The sequence below is a fragment of the Pagrus pagrus genome (assembly GCF_965226575.1).
Source record: "Pagrus pagrus genome assembly, chromosome: 14".
NCBI lineage: Eukaryota > Metazoa > Chordata > Actinopteri > Spariformes > Sparidae > Pagrus > Pagrus pagrus.
Genome location: NC_140198.1, coordinates 12847837 through 12868443, shown reverse-complemented (window position 1 = coordinate 12868443; position 20607 = coordinate 12847837). Strand labels below are relative to the sequence as shown.

The 20607-nt window shown below is 42.1% G+C and overlaps 4 protein-coding genes across 6 annotated transcripts in view; 2 read left to right on the top strand and 2 right to left on the bottom strand.

The window, feature by feature from the left end:
- The window catches only part of cbln17 (cerebellin 17), a 6016-nt gene extending 2176 nt beyond the window's left edge, over positions 1 to 3840 (top strand). Inside the window, exons 1-5 of one of the 3 annotated variants that reach the window (XM_084373084.1) lie at positions 2289 to 2412; positions 2642 to 2725; positions 2992 to 3075; positions 3184 to 3312; positions 3393 to 3840. In XM_084373084.1, the coding sequence (XP_084229210.1) occupies positions 2361 to 2412; positions 2642 to 2725; positions 2992 to 3075; positions 3184 to 3312; positions 3393 to 3673 (630 nt within the window). In that variant the 5' untranslated portion in view covers positions 2289 to 2360 and the 3' untranslated portion in view covers positions 3674 to 3840. Of the gene's footprint in view, positions 1 to 3; positions 133 to 212; positions 685 to 2288; positions 2413 to 2641; positions 2726 to 2991; positions 3076 to 3183; positions 3313 to 3392 lie in introns of those variants that run through there. The other 2 variants (XM_084373082.1, XM_084373083.1) reach the window with 2 other exon arrangements.
- Positions 3841 to 7216: 3376 nt separating this feature from the next.
- LOC311268874 (methyltransferase-like protein 27) lies at positions 7217 to 13732 on the top strand. Its single transcript, XM_084372805.1, has 6 exons — positions 7217 to 7333; positions 8367 to 8489; positions 11014 to 11142; positions 11238 to 11373; positions 11634 to 11726; positions 13240 to 13732. Exons 2-6 carry the CDS (start codon positions 8367 to 8369, stop codon positions 13431 to 13433), a joined length of 675 nt encoding a protein of 224 aa, XP_084228931.1. The 5' UTR covers positions 7217 to 7333; the 3' UTR covers positions 13434 to 13732.
- Positions 13733 to 14809: 1077 nt separating this feature from the next.
- LOC311269329 (claudin-4-like) lies at positions 14810 to 16954 on the bottom strand. Its single transcript, XM_084373404.1, has one exon. It carries the CDS (start codon positions 16542 to 16544, stop codon positions 15567 to 15569), a length of 978 nt encoding a protein of 325 aa, XP_084229530.1. The 5' UTR covers positions 16545 to 16954; the 3' UTR covers positions 14810 to 15566.
- A 1740-nt stretch (positions 16955 to 18694) lies between these two features.
- Positions 18695 to 19327, bottom strand: LOC311269336 (claudin-4-like; the record flags this gene model as incomplete). Its single annotated transcript, XM_084373412.1, has 1 exon — positions 18695 to 19327. The coding sequence occupies one exon, from the start codon at positions 19325 to 19327 to the stop codon at positions 18695 to 18697; it is 633 nt and encodes a 210-aa protein (XP_084229538.1).
- Between the last annotated feature and the right edge of the window lie 1280 nt (positions 19328 to 20607).

The window sequence follows — 20607 nt, the reverse complement described above, 5'->3', positions numbered from 1 at the left end:
CAGAGAAACCAAAGGTGGCCTTCTACACAGCTCTGAGTGATGCAGGAACTCTTGGACCATACAACACAGACACCACACTGAAATTCAGCAAGGTCTTCACCAACACTGGCAATGCCTACAATCCATCTACAGGTAATATACTGCAGATCACATGTGTCAATTTTAAATGAATCAATTGTTCCTGTTTTTCATTTTCTGCTCTCACTCTGTAGGTTTCTTCACAGCACCAGTCAAAGGGGTCTACTATCTCCAGTTCACTGTGTTTGGTTACTATGCTGGTACTATGGGTGTACATGTGTACAAGAACAACCAAAGTATTATGGCTAATTGGGAGAGGAACAAAGATGTGGATCCTGAGTATTTCACTAACTCTCTTGTGTTGGAGCTGACAGCAGGAGATGAAATTCACCTGCTCCTCCCATCAGGCCATTCTATCTATGATAACAACAATAATTACAGCACCTTCAGTGGCTCCCTCCTCTTCACACTGTAAGGATGTTGTTCAGGCTGATGTGTGACTGATTGTCACAAACCTTGTTCTTATTGGTTAAACTGTGAATCTTTATAAAAAGCCCATGTATCTCAGCACATGACAACTTTCTGTACATTTACTGCATGTATCAAATAATGTGATTCTGAATCTGACTTCACTTTTGTGTCGTCACATGAAAACAACACTCAAATAAATCAAAGGTTCACCGAACAATTTGGGATTCTGTTTGTTATCACTGAGTGTAGGTCTTCACATAGAAACTTTACATGAGACAATAGCATGAACTGTACTGACGTTAACAAACTGTAAATGTTGAGTCAAATCTGCATCAAACTACTGTATGCTGTAAAGCTTGAGAGAGGTTTTATTTATTCACTATTTGATCTATATTGGGCAAAGCTGGGCTTATTACTGTAAAGTTACATTTTTATGTTAATTGTTTAATGTCAAAATGATATAAAAATATGCATCTGCAATCTTTTCATTACTGTCCAAGTAAACAACCATGATTTATCACAACACAGCAAGTTTTCATCACATACGCTTTCTTTAAACTATGAAAAAGAGGGCCTCGGGAGAACTCTTAAACAGTGCATGTTGGGAAATATGCTAAAATGCTAATTATGTTTCTTTAATAAGCTGATTGAACTCTGAGCCGTATATTCATCCAACTCAACATTTCAAGTCAAAAAGACATGAAGTCAGAAAAACTTCTGAAAATAAAAAATTTTAAGTGTAGTGAACTTTGCGTATAAAACGTGAATATTTACAATACGTTAAGTTAATAGGAAAAGATCCATAGATCCAAATTCATTTTTGTAAGATTTTTTACAGTGTTGAGTCAAATTGTCATTAACAAACACACTTGGGGTCCGATCTAACACCTGGCACAAAGTGGACAAAGTGAACTCCGACTGATGCAGTTATCATTTTCACACCCTGCACCCACGTTGTGTAAGAAGCAATTGTACTATGAGGTGTGGTCAGGCAGCAGAAAGTCACTGGTCCATAGACTAACAAAAATATGTTCATAAGTCAATAGCACTTTGAACTGTGTTTATTTTACAGTTTGGACAAGTAGATGATCACAGAACGTTAATTAACACTAACTCCTGACTGATGATCGATGGAGTTAAGCTGTTGCACCTCATGTGTAATGCATGCTGGCTCTTACACATGAGAATGAACGCTTTGCTCTTCATCATCACCTGCAGTTGTTTCAGATTCTGGTTTGAAATTCTGACAAACATTTAACCCAATAAATGTATACAGCAGCCTACACTAAGGCTAAGAAACAGCCTGCAACATGTGCAGTAAAACAGTAATTGTTCATTGGATAGTTGATGTGATCAGCATACTGTGATATCCACATGCATAACATTACCCATCCATACTGTAGTTATCTACTCTGACCACATACTATCTCCCCATTACATTGCCTTAACTGTTGAAGACTGTTGAAACATTTTTATGTCCCCACCACTTTTCAACACAAACTGAAACCCTTTCTTGTGGACATGCCCTAAACACACTTGTGCCATGGACTTTAGACCTTGCGCCATAGATTGTTTAAATAGGACCGTTGTTGTTTTTCCCATTAATTCAACCAGCTGAAGTTTGGAGACTATATAAGACGGACCAACTCTACCACTGTACCTTTGTGAAGACAATGAGGCTTGTTCTTGGTTTGCTGTTGTTGCTGCTCGGTCTGTGTGGGTCAGGAGCTCAGGGGGAGGGTGGAGGCCTCGGCGAGGTGGGTGCGATCAACGAGAAGACAGCTCCAAAAGATCCAGCTGAGGAATCAACTGAGCAGACCACAAAGCAAACCACCTGTGACATCGGGACGGACCTGAGGGCACTGAGAGACATGGTGGTGGAGCTCAAGGTGTACGTGGAGCTGCTGCAGAAAGAGAATTCAGGTACAGACTGATTTGTGTTGATCATGTTTTCCTTGAAGAGTTTGACTGAAGTGTGTCAGTGCACTAAAAAACTTATTGTGAGCTCCAACAATAAAGCTTCAATCAATATGGATAAGATGAAAGCGTCATTTAATGAAACATATAACAGAGCTCATGTTTTGTGTTTTTGTATTTTTAGAAATTCATTTACGCATTCACAAACAAAAATCAAACTTATTCTGTTTTTCAGTCCAAGCCAGAGACCTGGTATCTTTGGAAACGAGACTGACGGCCTCCGAGAGCAAAACAAGTGACCTACAAAAAGAGAACGCAGGTATCACACTGACAAACTTCACCACAACCTTCACCTAAAATTAAGAACAGTTTATGGTGTCCAAAGAACTCCTTAACTACACAGGTGTTGGATGAAAAATGATTTTTGTGAATAATTTGTGTAACATGTACATTTTTTCGCACTGGTTCAGACGGACAGAGAAGATATGGGTCAAGATACTGTATATAACGTGTTGTGCATTTTAACAGTTTGATATTTTGATGTCTGCTCTGTTCTGTAATTCACTGTCATTGTATTAAATTCAGACCTGCAGACCAGACTGAGCAGCAGTGAGAGTGAACTTCTCATCAGCAAGTCCAGGATTGACCAGCTGGAGAGAGAAAATACAGGTGAGACTGTATCTACTCATCCAGACACACACACACACACACACACACACATTATTTATTTAGTCCAGGTTAAGTTTAATGACACAGATGTTCTTTTTGTGTCATCAGAGAAACCAAAGGTGGCCTTCTACACAGCTCTGAGTGATGCAGGAACTCTTGGACCATACAACACAGACATCACACTGAAATTCAGCAAGGTCTTCACCAACATTGGCAATGCTTACAATCCATCTACAGGTAATATACTGCAGCTCACATGTGTCACTTTTAAATGAATCAATTGTTCCTGTTTTTCATTTTCTGCTCTCACTCTGTAGGTTTCTTCACAGCACCAGTCAAAGGGGTCTACTATCTCCAGTTCACTGTGTTTGGTTACCATGCTGGTACTATGGGTGTACATGTGTACAAGAACAACCAAAAGATTATGTCTAATTGGGAGAGGAACAAAGATGTGATTCCTGAGTATTTCACTAACTCTCTTGTGTTGGAGCTGACAGCAGGAGATGAAATTCACCTGCTCCTCCCATCAGGCCTTTCTATCTTTGATGACAACAATAATTACAGCACCTTCAGTGGCTCCCTCCTCTTCACACTGTAAAGATGTTGTTCAGGCTGATGTGTGACTGATTGTCACAAACCCTGTTGTTATTGTTTAAACTGTGAATCTTTATAAAATGCCGATGTAGCTCGACACTGCTGCCTCCAAGACAACTTTCTGTACATTTACTGCATGTATCAAATAATGTGATTCTGAATCTGACTTCACTTTTGTGTCGTCACATGAAAACAACACTCAAATAAATCAAAGGTTCACCGAACATTTTGGGATTCTGTTTGTTATCACTGAGTGTAGGTCTTCACATAGAAACTTTACATGAGACAATAGCATGAACTGTACTGACGTTAACAAACTGTAAATGTTGAGTCAAATCTGCATCAAACTACTGTATGCTGTAAAGCCTGAGAGAGGTTTTATTTATTCACTATTTGATCCATATTGGGCAAAGCTGGGCTTATTACTGTAAAGTTACATTTTTATGTTAACGTGTATGCATGTAGGTCAGTATCAGTGTGTGTGTGTGTGTGTGTGTAACGCAGTTTAACAAATGAGTCAGGTTTTGGCAATTTGGGATGTGGGCTGGTAAATGAAATTCCATAGATAGAAAAAAAATGAGATTAACACTTGCCATGTTCATTAAGTTTTTGGTTTCTAATGTAAAGGGAATCATTGTAACATTTTAGTATGACAGTCCTTTTTTTTTTTCCATCCGAGCCTTTATGTACCCACCACTTTTCAACAAAATGCTTCAGGCATGCTGGTTAAACGCACATTCAAATATTTGACTTTGAGAGACCCCTCCTCTCTCCTCCCCATTGTTAGAGCTGTAGCTATAGGCTATCACTGTCAGGTTTCACAAAGTGGCAGGCAAGAACCCAATAGCACGACACAAGAACAGTTCAGGTGCAGAAACAGAGTTTTATTACCAAGCAGAGGTCAAACCAGGTGATCAGTCAGCGTAGCAAACAAATCCAAAGGAGCAGGCAAAGGGAAAGTCCAAGGTCCAAGAGGGCAGGTCAAAATTCGAGCAGGCAGCATCAGATTAACAGAATGCTGGAGAGCTAGGCGAACACACTAGACAATCTGGCAAAGAACTGAGGAAAAAGGATCTGTATAAATACTGAGGGGCTGATTAGCTGATGAGGAGCAGGTGAGTATGGGGGTGGGGCAGGCCAGGTGAATCAAACCAGCAGGTAATGCAGAGCAGGAGGGAGTGGCCGAGTCTGAAATGACATGAGAGTTAGTGTGGCAAAACAGGAAACAGACAGATGAAAAACTAAAGCCTGGCTGAAGTTGTGACAGAACCCCCCCTACAAGGGACGGCTCCTGACGTCCCACCGGGCTGGTCAGGATGGTCAGGATGGTCCCTATGGAACGCTGAGATGAGGCCAGGGTCCAGGATGTTACGGGCCGGAACCCATGAGCGCTCCTCAGGGCCATAACCCTCCCAATCAACCAGGTATTGGCAACCCCATCCCCGCCGTCGCGACTTGATGAGACGATTAACAGAGTAAGCAGGACCTCCGTCGATGAGCCGGGGGGGTGGCGGGGGTCTGGAGCTGGCTCTCCTTAACGGGTTTGACCTTGGAGACATGGAAGGTGGGATGAATCCTCATAGAGCGAGGAAGGCGGAGACGGACTGCAGCAGGGTTGATGACCTTACTGATGGAGAACGGGCCCACAAACCTAGGGGCCAACTTCCTAGACTCTACCCGGAGTGGGAGGTCATGTGTGGACAGCCAAACCCTCTGACCAGGGGTGTAGTGGGGTGCAGGGGTCCGACGGCGCTTGGCATTCTTCAGGTACCGGTTGGACGAACGCAGGAGAGCAGAACGGGCCCGCAACCAGGTGCGCCGACAACGCTGGATGAACGCCTGGACAGACGGGACACTGGCTTCTTGCTCCTGCTCAGGGAACAGTGGAGGTTGATATCACCGAGAGCACTGGAAAGGAGAAAGCCCTGTTGCTGAGCTTGGAAGCGTATTGTGAGCATACTCAACCCACAGAAGCTGCTTGGACCAGGAGGACGGGTTCTGGGACGTGATGCAACGCAAGGCAGTCTCCATTTCCTGGTTCATCCGTTCAGTCTGTCCGTTGGATTGAGGATGGAAACCAGAGGATAGGCTGACCGTGGCCCCCAACAGCTGGCAAAACTCTGTCCAGAAACGAGAGGTGAACTGTGGCCCCCGGTCTGAGACCATGTCACAGGGGAGGCCGTGCAGACGGAAAACATGATGCAACATAAGTTCAGCTGTTTCTTTGGCAGATGGTAATTTGGGCAATGGAACAAACTGCGCAGATTTGGAAAATCTGTCCACAATAGTAAGAATGGTGGTATTACCCTCTGAGGGAGGCAGTCCGGTGACAAAGTCGAGTGAGATGTGGGACCATGGACGATGAGGAATAGGGAGCGGCTGAAGAAGGCCGGAAGGGGCATGGCGAGCGGCTTTGTGCTGAGAGCAAATCTGGCAGGCAGCGATAAACTCCTTGGTGTCCTCTTCCATGGAAGCCCACCAGAAACGTTGCTTCAGCAGAGCTAGGGTGCGTCTAACCCCTGGGTGACAGGCAAGGCGAGATGAATGTCCCCACTGGAGGACCTGAGAGCGAAAATTCACAGGCACATACAGACGATTATCAGGGCAAGCACTGGGAGCCGGGTGGTCGGCCTGAGACTGTTTTACCTTGTCCACGATGTCCCAGGTAACTGTGCCGATGACCACCTTAGTGGGGAGGATACTCTCAGGTTGTGTGGGACAGTTGTCAGACTGGAACTGACGGGACAGGACATCTGGTTTGACGTTCCTCGAACCTGGGCGATAGGACAGGGTGAAATCAAAACGATTAAAGAATAGTGCCCACCTGGCCTGACGGGAGTTCAACCGCTTGGCTGACCGGATGTACTCCAGGTTTTTGTGGTCTGTCCACACCACAAACGGCTGCTTCGCCCCCTCCAACCAGTGCCTCCACTCCTCGAGAGCTATCTTGACAGCCAATAGCTCCCAATTTCCAACATCATAATTCCTTTCTGCTGGGGACAATTTGCGGGAGAAAAAGGCACATGGATGTAGCTTTTGGTCCTGTGCTGACCGCTGAGACAGGACTGCCCCCACCCCGGAGTCCGAGGCATCCACTTCTACAACAAACTGGTATTCTGGATCTGGAAGGATGAGAATGGGAGCAGAAGAGAACCGTGATCTTAACTCTCTGAACCCCCTTTCTGCAGCAGGGGACCATAGAAAGGCTACCTTCTGGGAGGTGAGGGCTGTCAGGGGAGCTGCCACAGAACTATAGTTGCGGATAAACCTACGATAGAAATTGGCAAACCCCAGGAACTGTTGAAGTTTCTTCCGAGTGGTGGGAACTGGCCAATCCACCACCGCTTTCACTTTGGTGGGATCCATGTGAATACGTCCGACTGAAATGATGTATCCCAGGAACGACACCTCAGTGGCATGGAACTCAGACTTCTCTGCCTTCACGAACAGCTGGTTCCTCTAGGTAATGCAGAGCAGGAGGGAGTGGCCGAGTCTGAAATGACATGAGAGTTAGTGTGGCAAAACAGGAAACAGACAGATGAAAAACTAAAGCCTGGCTGAAGTTGTGACAATCACAGCTGGGATAAAGGACGGTGGTAGGTGACAGAACCCTTCTTCCACGTCAAACACTTTGAGCAACTGGGAAGGAAACCCTTTTGAAGTTGTAAGTACTCTTTTTACTCTGCTTAACAAGCCAACATTAGGGATGCGTGATATATATGTAATACAATGTTAATTGCATTTTCAAGATCAGTTCTTCTGTTGGAAAGTGTAATTATACAATATTAGTGTTTTAGCGTTACTTTTTACAATTCTCTGTTGATAACTTAATTCTCTGCTAATAACTCATGTATGTCAGAACACAAGATTGCATTAATGGTAAATAACAAATGTTTATTGTATGAAACCTGAAACCACAGCAGAGAAGCAGAAGATACATGAAGAGAAGTTAGTTGATTGTTGTGAACAAGCTAAAGCCAAAAGCTACATAATGTAACGATTGAGTCTAATTAGTGATTTTCAAACTGTAGCCTTCATTGTCATCTTTACATTTCTTATTTGGATTGTTAAAGCTGTTGTAACAAATATTTGCTGATTAAAATGAGTTAAATAGCTCTCTATTCCAACAGTACTCACTGTTATAGAGTGTTTTGTACAGTAACCTGTGTGTCTCCTCCCTCTGCTCATGTAGTCAAACATGAAAGGGATCCAGAGCAGGATCATCCTGTTTGCTGCTGCCTCTGGCGATTACGCATTCATGTGATGACATAGAGAACAGGGAGGGGATTGCTAACAGTAAAACAGACTGGAAGTTAGCTAAATTACCCTAACGCGTACAGCAGCTTTAAGTAAAAGAAGAAGCAGTAACCCGCCTTTAAATTGGAGGGTGCACAGAGAGATTAGGATTAGGAACAGTCATTACTAGACCTGATCAACCCCCATACAACTGGTCACCAGGGAATGTCTCTTTCCAAGGCAATAGTCACCACACCTATCTGTCAGGTTTATGATTCAATGCAAATGAGCACAATGTGTTAATTTGCCTATTTCAGGTTACAGGTTTATAATTGATTTACAGATAAAAGTGCGTGGTTGACGAAACACCTATTAAGAGAGGAGATTAAAAAATTGTGAGCAGTTGTTGTACCCATGCTTCATCAGACATTCAACTCACTGTTGTCCCCTTATCTCATCAGATGGCTGGACAAACGCAAAAATCGCTTGACACAGTGAGAGGAATGTTCAACGAGGTTCACGCTAAGACTACTGTTGGTGATAAATTAGCTTTCTATGGCGCCTGGGCAAACAGCTACGATCAGGTGGGTTAAATATGAGGCTCTTTTGAATCATTGGTACCACACTCTTTGTCCATTAATGACGTGTCTAAGAAATAGTAGTTCACCCATATACTCATGTCTGTTTTAACTCCACTGACGTTTAGAGGACCATCGTAATAATACATAAGCTGTCAGTCTTGTCTTGAATGTGAAGTAAGAGATTTTTTCAGACTCCCAAACAAATGTAAAATCAATATCAATATGTCTTATACGTCTTGAACAGCATGATTAGTTTTGTTATTCTGGTTACACTTTATGTCAGGGTGCATATTAACCATTAACTAGTTGCTTGGCTGTTAGCATGCATGTAAGTAGCTTATTAGCTCTTTATAAAGCACTTAATGAAGAGTAATTTGTAAGATATGGCTAGAATTTGTATTAAAACATCCCAAAAAATGATAGAGCATGGTAGTCTGATAGCCGCCATACGTGGATGCGCCCACTGCTATGGCCCTGCCTGATCATGGATGCGCCCACTGCCATGGCCCTGCCTGATCGTGGATGTGCCCACTGCTATGGCCCTGCCTGATCGTGGATGCGCCCACTGCTATGGCCCTGCCTGATCGTGGATGCGCCTACTGCTATGGCCCTGCCTGATCGTGGATGCGCCTACTGCTATGGCCCTGCCGGATCGTGGATGCGCCTACTGCCATGACCCTGCCTGACACCCACCACTACTGTCGCTAATATTAGTCACATCTGTTACATACGTTCCACTACTATTATTGTAATGCATTACTACATACTATCCTTACCATTAATCACTACTACTGTTATCACTAGTAATCACATTTCCATGTGCATTTCAGTATTATTGCTGTAATACATCTTTATGTACTTTCACTCCTGTCAACCATCGCTTATAATTGAATACATTGTGATCTCGTTGATCTGCTCTGTACATGCGACATCTATTGCACGTCTGTCCGTCCTGGGAGAGGGATCCCTCCTCTGTGGCTCTCCCTGAGGTTTCTTCCGCATTTTTTTCCCTGTTAAAAGGGCCTTTTTTGGGGCAAGTTTTTCCTCACTCGAATCGAGGGTCGAAGGACAGAGGGTGTCGTCTCTGTACAGATTGTAAAGCCCTCTGAGGCAAACTGTGATTTGTGAATTTGGGCTATACAAATAAAATTTGATTTGATTTGATTTGATTTGATAATAAATGAACAAAACTAACCGACAAAATGTCAAGACATATCCCAACAGAAAAATACAACCATAGGCTATAGCCTACCTTCAGAATTCACTTTTCACTTTTACCAAACTAAGACGAGCTTAGTTGCCTCGTTAACTCATCATTAAACACACTTCATTCCAACTCGCAATACACTAAATAAAACTCAACAACGCAGTCTTGTTTGTCTCACAATCACCAGTGGTTTGGTCGAACGAAGTCTCAATTCACAGAGTAAAATGTGAAAATATTCTAGCTCCATACACCGTCAGACTCTCTGCTGCTTCACACCTCTCCCGTCTCCACCCACCATGTCTTGTCGTCCCTGAAGTCATAGTCAAAACCACTGTATCACTTCTGTAATGTATCCTGTTGTCCAGTCACAGTTTGGTGAACAGCCATGTTCACTCTCAGGCTGCTAAATCCAGTTGCCCTGTTATCCAAGGTGCTGCTCCATACAAGCTCTAGGGCCACTGGCTCCACGGCCAACTGAGACACAAGCTAATTAGCTAACAATACCTAGCTATAGCCAATGATAGCTAGAAAAGAGCAGCAGTTGTCATTTACTCTGGTGATACGCTGCGCCCCATGTTTTTGGAGCTACCTTTTGAATTCTGGCCATATATTTTGTACGTTCTGTGCCTGTGTACGAGAAAATATATCTTTCCATCTGTCTACAAGGGCCAATAAGGGCTGACTAGTGCCAAAGTGGCCAAAGACACTCACAGACAACCCCATTAGCCGATGGTCAGTCTTCATGACTAAATAATAAGAATTTACTTGTAGAGCTTGTCTTGGTAAGTTAGTGTAAAAGTGTGTGATGATGTGTAATAGGTGTGAAACTAATAGTTCCATTGATACTACCACCATATACAGTAAGGCCCATACTGAGCAAGGCACATTAAGATCATAATTCATGTTCAACAACTTCCTTACTTACTATCACTAAGCAGCAGTAGTTGTAGAATATGACCATAGTGACTAAAAGAGAGACACTAAAACGTGTATCTAAGTCATAAGAGGTATACAAATTCAGATATATGATGGGAAAATATAATTTAAAAACATATTTCTACCTAATATTTTCAGAGTTAAACAACCTAAATGAAGACAAAAACAAATGGAGTCGGCATGAGAGAAAATCTTCCAATTCTACTAATAGGCTCCAAACTACCCTGTCCTCTAGAAAGTATGTTTATATACTACTAAATGGTTTGGCCCTTGAAGCCTTTGAATGAACAGTTGTTAATTGAATGTGATTCATTTCTGTGTTAAGGATTATTGGAGAGTCTAGTTGTAAGAACCACTTTGCTCTTTTATTCCTACCTTTAATAGGATGCTGCTGTTATTGGCTATAGTGCTGCAAGTAATGCAGCTAAGAGCCTCTCCGCCCATTTCAATGGTGACCGTGAAGCTGCTGTCGTGCTGGATGTGGCCTGTGGTACAGGACTAGCGGCTGAACAGGTAAGAAAAGCTTTTCTTAAATCAGTTTTCAGTATCAACACTTCATCATTTTGAGCTTAGTGACATGTATCTAACCACCCGTGTGCGTTTTACAGATGAAAACTTATGGTTTTAGAAATTTTGTGGGCATTGACGGAAGCAAGGGTATGTTGGAGGAGGCCCAAAGGAAAGAGCTGTACCAAGACCTCAAGCAATGCATTTTGGGAGAACAGCAGCTACCTGTCCAAAGAGGTAGAGTAATTCTGTCTTCTGTACTTTCAGTACATGTTTAGCAAGAAATGAAGTGACTATGCTTGATGTAATGGAGCCACCCACAATGAACCAACTAAGAATTACCATCCTACTTTGCAGCTCTAATTGTCAGCTTGTTGTGGAACCAAAAAAAATGAAATGCAGCTTCATTGAGAGGAAGTTTGACAGGGAAAGGGTTTTTTTTTAATCTGCTTATAGTGTTAACCCTCTCTTCACTGCCTCTTCACTTGCTTGTGCAGGATCATTTGATGTGGTTGTGATATGTGCTGGGCTGAGTGTCCATCTGGCTCCTTTCACTGTGGTCAGAGAGCTGTGCAACGCCTGCAAACCAGGTAAAATTTTGTGTTGGGCACTATAATCCTCTTCAACGTCTTCAACAGCTCATATGACCTGTGGTGTCCCTCAAAGCTCCTTTATGTTTTCTATGTATATGCTGCCAGGTTAATTAAAATCATAAGATGTCTTCCCATTTTTATGCTGATGACGCTCAGCTATATATGCTGCTAAAACCCTCAAATCCCTAACAGCCTAGCTAAACCTACCACCTGTAAGTTGTTCATGCTTTTATCTATTCTCAGTTTGATTATTGTAATGGACTTCACTCCAGTGTCAGCCAGGGCTCCCTCCACAGTCTCCTGCTTGACTCATAACTGGTAGAAAAAGGCATGACCACATTACTCATGTGCCTGCCTCCCTACGTCGACTCCCTGTTAGTTTTAGAGTTGACTTTATCATTTTATTACTTACATTTAAAGACTTGACAGTGTTGCTCCTGAATACATTTCAAATGTATTAACCTGGTAGGACAAAGGCCCCCATCCTATGAATCTCTCTGCCTGCTGAACTGAGAAAAAAGTATTAAAGGATAACTACCGTTTTTTACAACCTGGACCTTATTTCTAGCAAAATATATGATCATTTACTCACCCAGATAACTTTGGTGTCATTTGAAGTCGTTCGGACGAAATTAGATCCGGTGTACCGCCGATATATCCATATAATGCGGGTGACGGGGCAGCGACACACAGCCTCTATAACGCATTATCTGTCACGAAACTAGTTCATTTCACCAATATTTTGTCATGATACGCTAGCGCTATTCCCCTCTGAGTCCGGGCTCGTCTGTTATCAACATCCGGGGTCAAACTAGCAGTAGCAGCTACAGGTAAACAAGCCGGGCTGTCGCGGGTGCGCGCGCAGCTCAGAGACGACATCCTCCAGGTCAGAGGTAGTAGGTCAACCTACAGACCCCGGATGTTGACAACAGACGAGCCCGGACTCAGAGGGGAATAGCACTAGCATATCGTAACAAAATATTGGTGAAATGAACTAGTTTCGTGGCAGATAATGTGTTATATAGAGGCTGTGTGTCGATGCCCCGTTACTCGCATTATATGGATATATCGGCGCTACACTGGATCTAATTTCGTCCGAACTACTTCAAATGACACCAAAGTTATCTGGGTGAGTAAATGATCATATATTTTGCTAGAAATAAGGTCCAGGTTGTAAAAAACGGTAGTTATTCTTTAATCTCTCCATAAAACTTTTTTTTTTGTGCAAGCTTTTGGAAATGTTTGATACATGTTCTTATATTTTTGTAATTGATCTTATTTCACTGTCCTTCATGTTCCTGCCTTTTTTTTTCTCTTTACATCTTTAGTGTCTGGTTTTATTTACTTTTGTAAAGCACTTTGTACCTTTGTAAAGAAAAGTGCTTTATAAATGAAGTTAATTATTATTATTATTATTATTATTATTATTATTATTATTAATCCTTTTTGCATGAAAATGATTTTTTTTTGTGTCACACACCAGATAAGTTGTTTCTGTTGTTTCTACTAGGTGGCTATGTGGTAATGACATGCGTTCACAGCCCTGAAAACCTGGAATACAAAACTGCCCTGGAGTGTGAGCTGAAGCAGATGGAGGAAGAGGGGCTCTGGAGTTGCGTAGAGTGCAATGTGATAGAAAAGTGGGTCTACAAAACAGCAGAAGAAAGCGAACCTGGTTCTGTGTACCTCTACAAGACAGTGTAGCTGACTCATGTTTCATGACACATTAGGCAATTGCTATCAAAATAACATTTGATTAATGTTATTTTTTTGTGTTCGAGGTTAGAACGGCAAAAAAACACAAGAAACATGCACAAATGTGTACTGAAGCTCTGAAGCAAAATATGGTGGTGTGTGATATAACATGCAAGAAACATACTTGGTATTTGAAAATATCTGAAATAAAATTTGCAAAGAAAAAGCATTTAAAATAAAAGTTATTATGATGATATAAATGTAAAATGAAAGTTTTTGCATCAATAAAAAAATTCTCCAGGAGCGAATTTTAAGTGTGAAGTTAACCTCTCTTTTTCCTTTTTTGTCCTGTATCTATACCAGACTGGATATAGATCTGCACTGATCTGTGTGTACGCCTTCTTTTGTTGCCATATATTTTAAATCTACATAACTGTGATGTGTTTTTTTCTTGTTTGGTCTTATTCACGAGGAGTTAAGCAATGAAAAAGTTTATCAGTTTATCTGTTTCATCAGGATTGTGTGGTTTTGATCAAATTTGATTGACACTGACTGAAACATCCCATCACTGTCATCAGTGGCTTAATCAGATGTTGCTTTCTGATGGGTGCGCAGAAGTAAGTGATATCATCATTTCCTAATTGAGTCAGAGGATACTTAAAAAAGCTGTCACCACAGTCTGGCACCAAAGCAAGATACAGTGACGTGATGACCCTTCTTCTTTTTGAGGGTCCTTGACTGAGTCCAAGGGTCTGATGTGTCTGTGTGCACCACTGACCACAAGATGGCAGTGTTTAACACTATGAGATGAGCATTATGCTCAAAGTCATGCTGCACAGCTAAATATTGTTCAACTTTATTTTAAATCTACACATCAGCAATACCACACATCAGGCAAAATTTTGGGGAGAATGTGTATAAAATTACACACAAGACATCAAGAATATTTAGTCTTGTATAACCTTACAACTCATACTATTTCTATGCATTTATGGACTTACAGTATCTAGTAAATACAATGTTACAGGATCAAGTATCTACAAAAAGTGAAACTTGTATTTTGCATTTTGAACTGATAGCATCTGACTAGATAACGATGCTACTGTACATTTGAATATGAAAAAGTACAAGGGCCTGTGCCATGAAAATGATTGACTGAAACTAAGTTCAAATCCTCAACAAACACATTGTGCCTCCCTCCTCTGACGCTGCACACTAACCATACTCTCTGTCAAACCAGTTTGTCCTGTGGATTTTAATAGCCAGGGAGAGGACTGAAAGTCCAGGGGGACGCAGTCAACCTCAAAGAAAAGGCTCTTTTCACCTCATGTATGACATTTTTGCAATGCATTTAGATAACAGAAAAAAGGATATGACTTGCTTGATCAAATTACAGTCATTTATTGACACATAAACATACGAATATCTTTCAATGTTACATGTCCAAATAAGATATTTGAAAACACATTTCACAGTTGTGACAAAAAGCAACATCTTAACAGAAACTCCTGTTTGCAGTCGATGTCCTACAGTAAGTGTAACTTTAAAATTGCAACAGGAACCAGAAAAAAGTCTGAGGTAAAATTCTTTATGGGGACGGATTCATCCTTATATAGTGCATTTAAACAGTGAGGAAAAAAGGATATCAGTTAACACAAGTTATTATTTGTCATTATTAAATAATGATTTTTATTTAAAGAAATTCTTGAAAAAGAAGACAACGATGGCATACTTCACTTGTACCTGGATTTAGTTTGTTTTTGTATTTGGTTTATATTCAGATTTAGTGCTAAATTATATCACTGCTATTCTCCTGCATATTGGTGAACATAGTCCAGACCTTTTCTCCTCTGTCCTTAGATCAAAGCAACATGGCGGAGGGGCGTCCTGGCAGAGCCTGTGCCCCACATATACCAAGTCCTCAGCTGGGGCTTCAATTCCAGCCTGAGTCCTCCCTTCTCAAGGCTAAAAGCCACCCCAAAAAATCGTAGAAAACATCATGGTGGAGTAAAGGTCACTACTTAACTACAGTGCCACACTTCAGCAACTTGTTATCAACAATAAGTAAACAATAAGAAAAAAATAAGTAAACAAACTACTTCTAAATTACTTGCATTTGTGTGTATCTGTGTGTTGTCCACATTACAGGTATGTTCTTGTGGGATTTGAGGACGCATCCTCATTTTCACCCTCAACTGATAAATTCTCTTCCATTTCTGCTCGTTTCAGCTGAGACTTTGTAGACGGTGCGTCACTGTCTTCAGATCTTGTTGACTCCAGTCTTTTCATCTGAGACTTTGTTGATGGTGCCCATGATCTCTCTGACTCCTGCCTCGAGCCCTGCCCTGACTTGTCCTCCCAGGGAGGTCTTGTGTACAGCTGAGACTTTGTTGATGTCCCCTCGTAGCTTTGAGACCTGGGCATCACGGCTCCAACAGGCTGAGACTTTGCTGTCGGTACTCTGCTCTGGTGAGGACCTGCCTGGGTGGACCCGTTGGAAGAGCGGACCACCAGGTAGCGGACCGAGGGGCTCTTGTCTGTGTTGTGGGCTTTGAGTGGACATGAAGAACTGATGAACAAACCCCCTCCCAGAATAAGTAGGATGGACGCTCCCCAGCCGATGTAGAGACAGGCTCCAATCTCCCTCCTCTGAGCGTCAATGGAGGCGCTGTAGAACTTCCTCACGACAGCCCCAGCCGCCCATGATGTGGGAATCAAACACAGCAGCCCCGTGGCAATCAACACTGCCCCTGCAGCTACAGCCACCTTCCCCTTAACCCCTTCTCCTTCTTCATCCAAGAAGCGAGTACACTTCCCTCCAACGAAGGCCAGAATGAGGCCCATGCTGCCCGTGGCGATGGCGAGGACGGTGAGAGCTCTGGCGGCCTGCAGGTCTGCACTGAGAGCAAGGAGAGACTCGTAAGGTTTACACTGGATCTGTCCTGTGCTCTGGACCACACAGGTCATCCAGATGCCCTCCCAGATGGTCTGGGAAGTGACGATGGTGCTCCCCACGAAGGCTGTTACCCGCCACATGGGCAGCATGCAGCTGATGATGACCCCTGCCCAACCCAGGAGGCACAAGGCGCTCGCCAGCATCTGCATCCCCAGAGAGGCCATGATGAGGAGGTGGAGGTAAAGACCTCTGAAGCCAATCGAGATATCCTCACAGTCCTTTGAAAAGTGCAGAGATGTTTTTTATCTTCTTTTGCTTTCTCTCCTGGGCTCTCTGTTCACTCTTGTCTTCGCTTGTATCTTTCCGTGAGCTTTTCTTTCTCAGTCTCTCTCAGCATGTACTGTTGCAGTTTTCATACGCCTCCATTTTTGTGCATTTCTCCAATTATTTTTTTCTTGCCATTGTTGCAGTGTTGTGAAGAAGTCCTCCCAGGAACAGAGAGTCCTGACCAACTATTATAGTTGTCAGTCCAGTCTCCAGGTGTGCCTCACTTCAACCGCAGTTCATTTGTTTACAGCCTTCTTTCCCTCTCACCCCCCCTCTTCCTTCGTGTCCCTAGCTGCTGTCCTCTCCTTCCCCCTCTCTCTCTTTATCTCTCTACCTGAGAGCGTTCTTTCTTTTCTGTCACCTGAGCGGCTGCCTGTGTGCTACTGGCCAGGTGAGGATGCACCACACCTACTCTTTTGGGAAGAGAAAGGGGAGGAGGTTGACAGAAAAACAGAGAGAGAGAGAGAGAGAGAGAGAGGTAGCTGTGAAACCGTGACATCATCAATTCCCTCCCTCATTATCTTCTTTTGACAAGATTATTTTGGAAATATCTTGGACGAGATTACTTTGAATGAGATAAAGCAGAAAGAATGATCAGCCTCTGGGCGTAAGACTTGTTTAGATGATTCACACTCTTGAGGCGCTGCATCGTTGTCTTTTTATTCAAACATCTTTCTACAGGAGAGCCGAATTGGATTGCAGATAGAAAAAAAGGGACCTGATTTAATTTGCCTCAAAAGTTAATACATGTGTGAGTTCAGTGTGTTTGTGTGTGCAGCTGTATTTGTGTGACAAAAGGAGAATGATGTGAAACATAATCTCCCGGGAGAGAACCAGTTTCATTCTAGCAGCGTCGTCAGTGCAGAAAAACCTGTTTGAAACATGCAAACCCCCTCATCCACACACACACACACACACATACACACACACACAAAAACACACACACACATTTTATCCTTTATCCTCGCTATTCTTGTTTTTGTCAGTTGTGGGGTCCATCGTTTTTTTAGTCACTTGTGAGGTCTGAAAAAATTTGAATAAGATTAAGAGCCACAGACCAAACACACACACACACACGCACACACACACACACTTGATCCAGGCCTTGCTATTCTTGTTTTTGTCAGTTGTGGGGTCAGTACTTACCCTTTTAATCAGGCTCAAAATAATCTTTAATCTTGCTGTCCTTGTAAAGTTCAGAGGGATACTTTTTGTGTTTATCCCTTTTTCCCCCACATCATTATGACACACAAAATATTCATTTGTGTTAAAAAGGACACAAGAAATCTCTTTCTCTTGTGTAAAAGTTCACAAAAACAATCAGCCTTATGAGATGAAAAGAGAGAATACTGGATGCACATTCAAAATGAAAACACACACACAAACACACCGTTATCACTCACTCTGTTTATTTATCAATGTTTCTCTGGCAGGAAGGACACACACACTGTCACACAACCTGTTAGTGAGGATTCTTTCAGGTACACTTGAGAAACCAGATCCACTGTTCAGCGAGTCTTTTGGCATTTGTCATCACTGTAACAGCTCTTCCTTTTGAAAAAATAAAACCCGACATGACGAGATGGAAAATGACTTAAGAGAAATGTCACATGCTCACAAATGTGTGTCTCAGAGATGACATGATACAAAAACAGAAGGAAAAAAAATGCAAACAACAACAACAGCTTTTCTAAATCAATCACATGATCATCGATGTTCTACTAATTTGATCAAGAAAGAATAGCCAAAATATCAGGCTCAGACACAAACAGTGATTACACAGGCAGAAAAATGAGGAAAACCATGTGAAAGTGTCCATAATGGTGTAAAATACAAAAACATCCTATCCTCATAAATAAAGAATCAAAAACCTTATGATTCTTATGGATGTTTTAAAGTTAACACACTGATACTGCAGAAGTTCCTATCATCTTTAGTCACATTATTGACATTATTATTCTAAATGGTGCAACTTGAATCATCGTCAACCTTTATGAACTCTTTGTCTTATCTCTTTCCAACACACTGCCCCAGTTCTGCTTGAGATCTAAACATACGCCTTGCTGCCCTCGACAGAACGAGCCTTCGAGTACTTTACATCATAGCTGTTCTCATCCCTGGGGGGACAGGAGCTGCAGAGGAGGCCCCCACCCAGAAATAGCAGCCCTGCAGCAGCCCAGCCAATGTAGAGCGAGGCCCCCAGCTCCCTCCTCTGAGCGTTGGTCAGGATGGGGTTGTAGAAATCACGAATGATGTTGTTGGCGGACCAGCAGACGGGGATAAGCACCATGAGGCCTGCGATGATGAAGATGATTCCAGAGGCGATGGCCACCTTGCTCTTTTGCCTTTCCTCCTCCACGAAGTTGGTGCACTTGCCCCCGACCACGCCAAGAAGGATCCCAAAGACTCCGGCGATGATGGCGATGATGACAAGTGCTCTGGCAGCCTGCAGGTCTTGAGGTAAAGCCAGGAGAGAGTCGTAGATTTTGCACTGCATCTGGCCTGTACTCTGGGTCACACAGTTCATCCACAAACCCTCCCAGATCACCTGAGCGGTGATGATGTTGCCGTCAATGAAGGCTGTGACTTTCCAGGTTGGGAGAGCGCAGATGATAATGCTCCCCAGAAAGCCGATTACCGCCAGGGACAAACCCAGAATCTGTCTTCCACTAGACACCATGCTGAGGTCCTGTCGATCCCTTCAAAGAGGTGAGTTGCTGATAGCTGGAGTAATTTACCAGTAAGAGAGACAGAGGAGTGGGTGGTGGTTTTTATTACCCACTCAGATTTGACAGTGGCCTTGTTCTAAAAGTTTCGTTGTTAAAGGAGAAGTCAGAGGAGGAGTTTGCCTCTTAGATGAAACTGGTTTATGAAGAAATCTCACCTGATCAGATTTCTTCTCAACGCTTGTAGAAAGGAGACTTTCAGAGACCATTATAACGACAAAATGACAGACATACATACAGTACAGCCCACAGACTTAGTTTCTCATTAACACACAAGCTGTTCTGGACATTTAATAAGCTATTTGAAATAATTAATCAGTTATGAAGATGGTATAGTGTCTGCCTGGATGGTATTAACTATGCAAAGAGGGACTCAAAACCTAAAAAATGTCGGTGCACTGAGGTAACCTCAGTTTCAGTGTCAACTTCTACTTTATGTTAAAGGTGCACTATGTAGTTTTGTGGAAGAAATGTTAATCAGAAGAGAAAGATCTTCATTGACCGAGTACAACACAATTTCATTCCGTTTTACTTTGTTTACATTTGGTGGACCCTGCCACCTTTGCCAACTTATTTTCCTCTGAGAACAGCTTGTTTATTCAGTTATGGAACAAAATAAATATTTCTGATGTTGTATTATTACCTCATTTATATTGTAAATATTAAAATTCCAAGTTTGAATTTATTCTCCAGAACTACATAATGCCCCTTTAAGATAACACAATCTTGAGTCTATATTGATTTCTCAGAAGGGAAGTGAGCACAGGAAAAAGTAACAAATTAATAAATAACAGGAGACATATAAGAAACTAACAATAGAAATAAAAATAGAGACTATGCAAGAGTTTCACCTTCTTTTTTATAAATAACAGTGATGTGGCTGGTTTATTATATTCAAACAGTGTTCACCAGAATGATATATAATATGAATAATTGATGGTTATCAGTGTTAGTCTGTATTAATATAGAAATATAATGAAGTATATACTGTAATAAGGCAGAAAAATATGTTAAACTGATATTAAAATATGAGATGAAGTGAAATGTAATATAGTATATATTGTATAATGTATAATAGGCTATAAAACAGCAAACAACGTTGATTATTGAACATAATGTGGTATAGCGTAGTACAGTTTTAATATTGTATAATATATAATACATTAGTATAGTATAACACATCAAAATATTTGATAACATGTAAAAATTAGTCCAACATAGAGACATTAGGGAG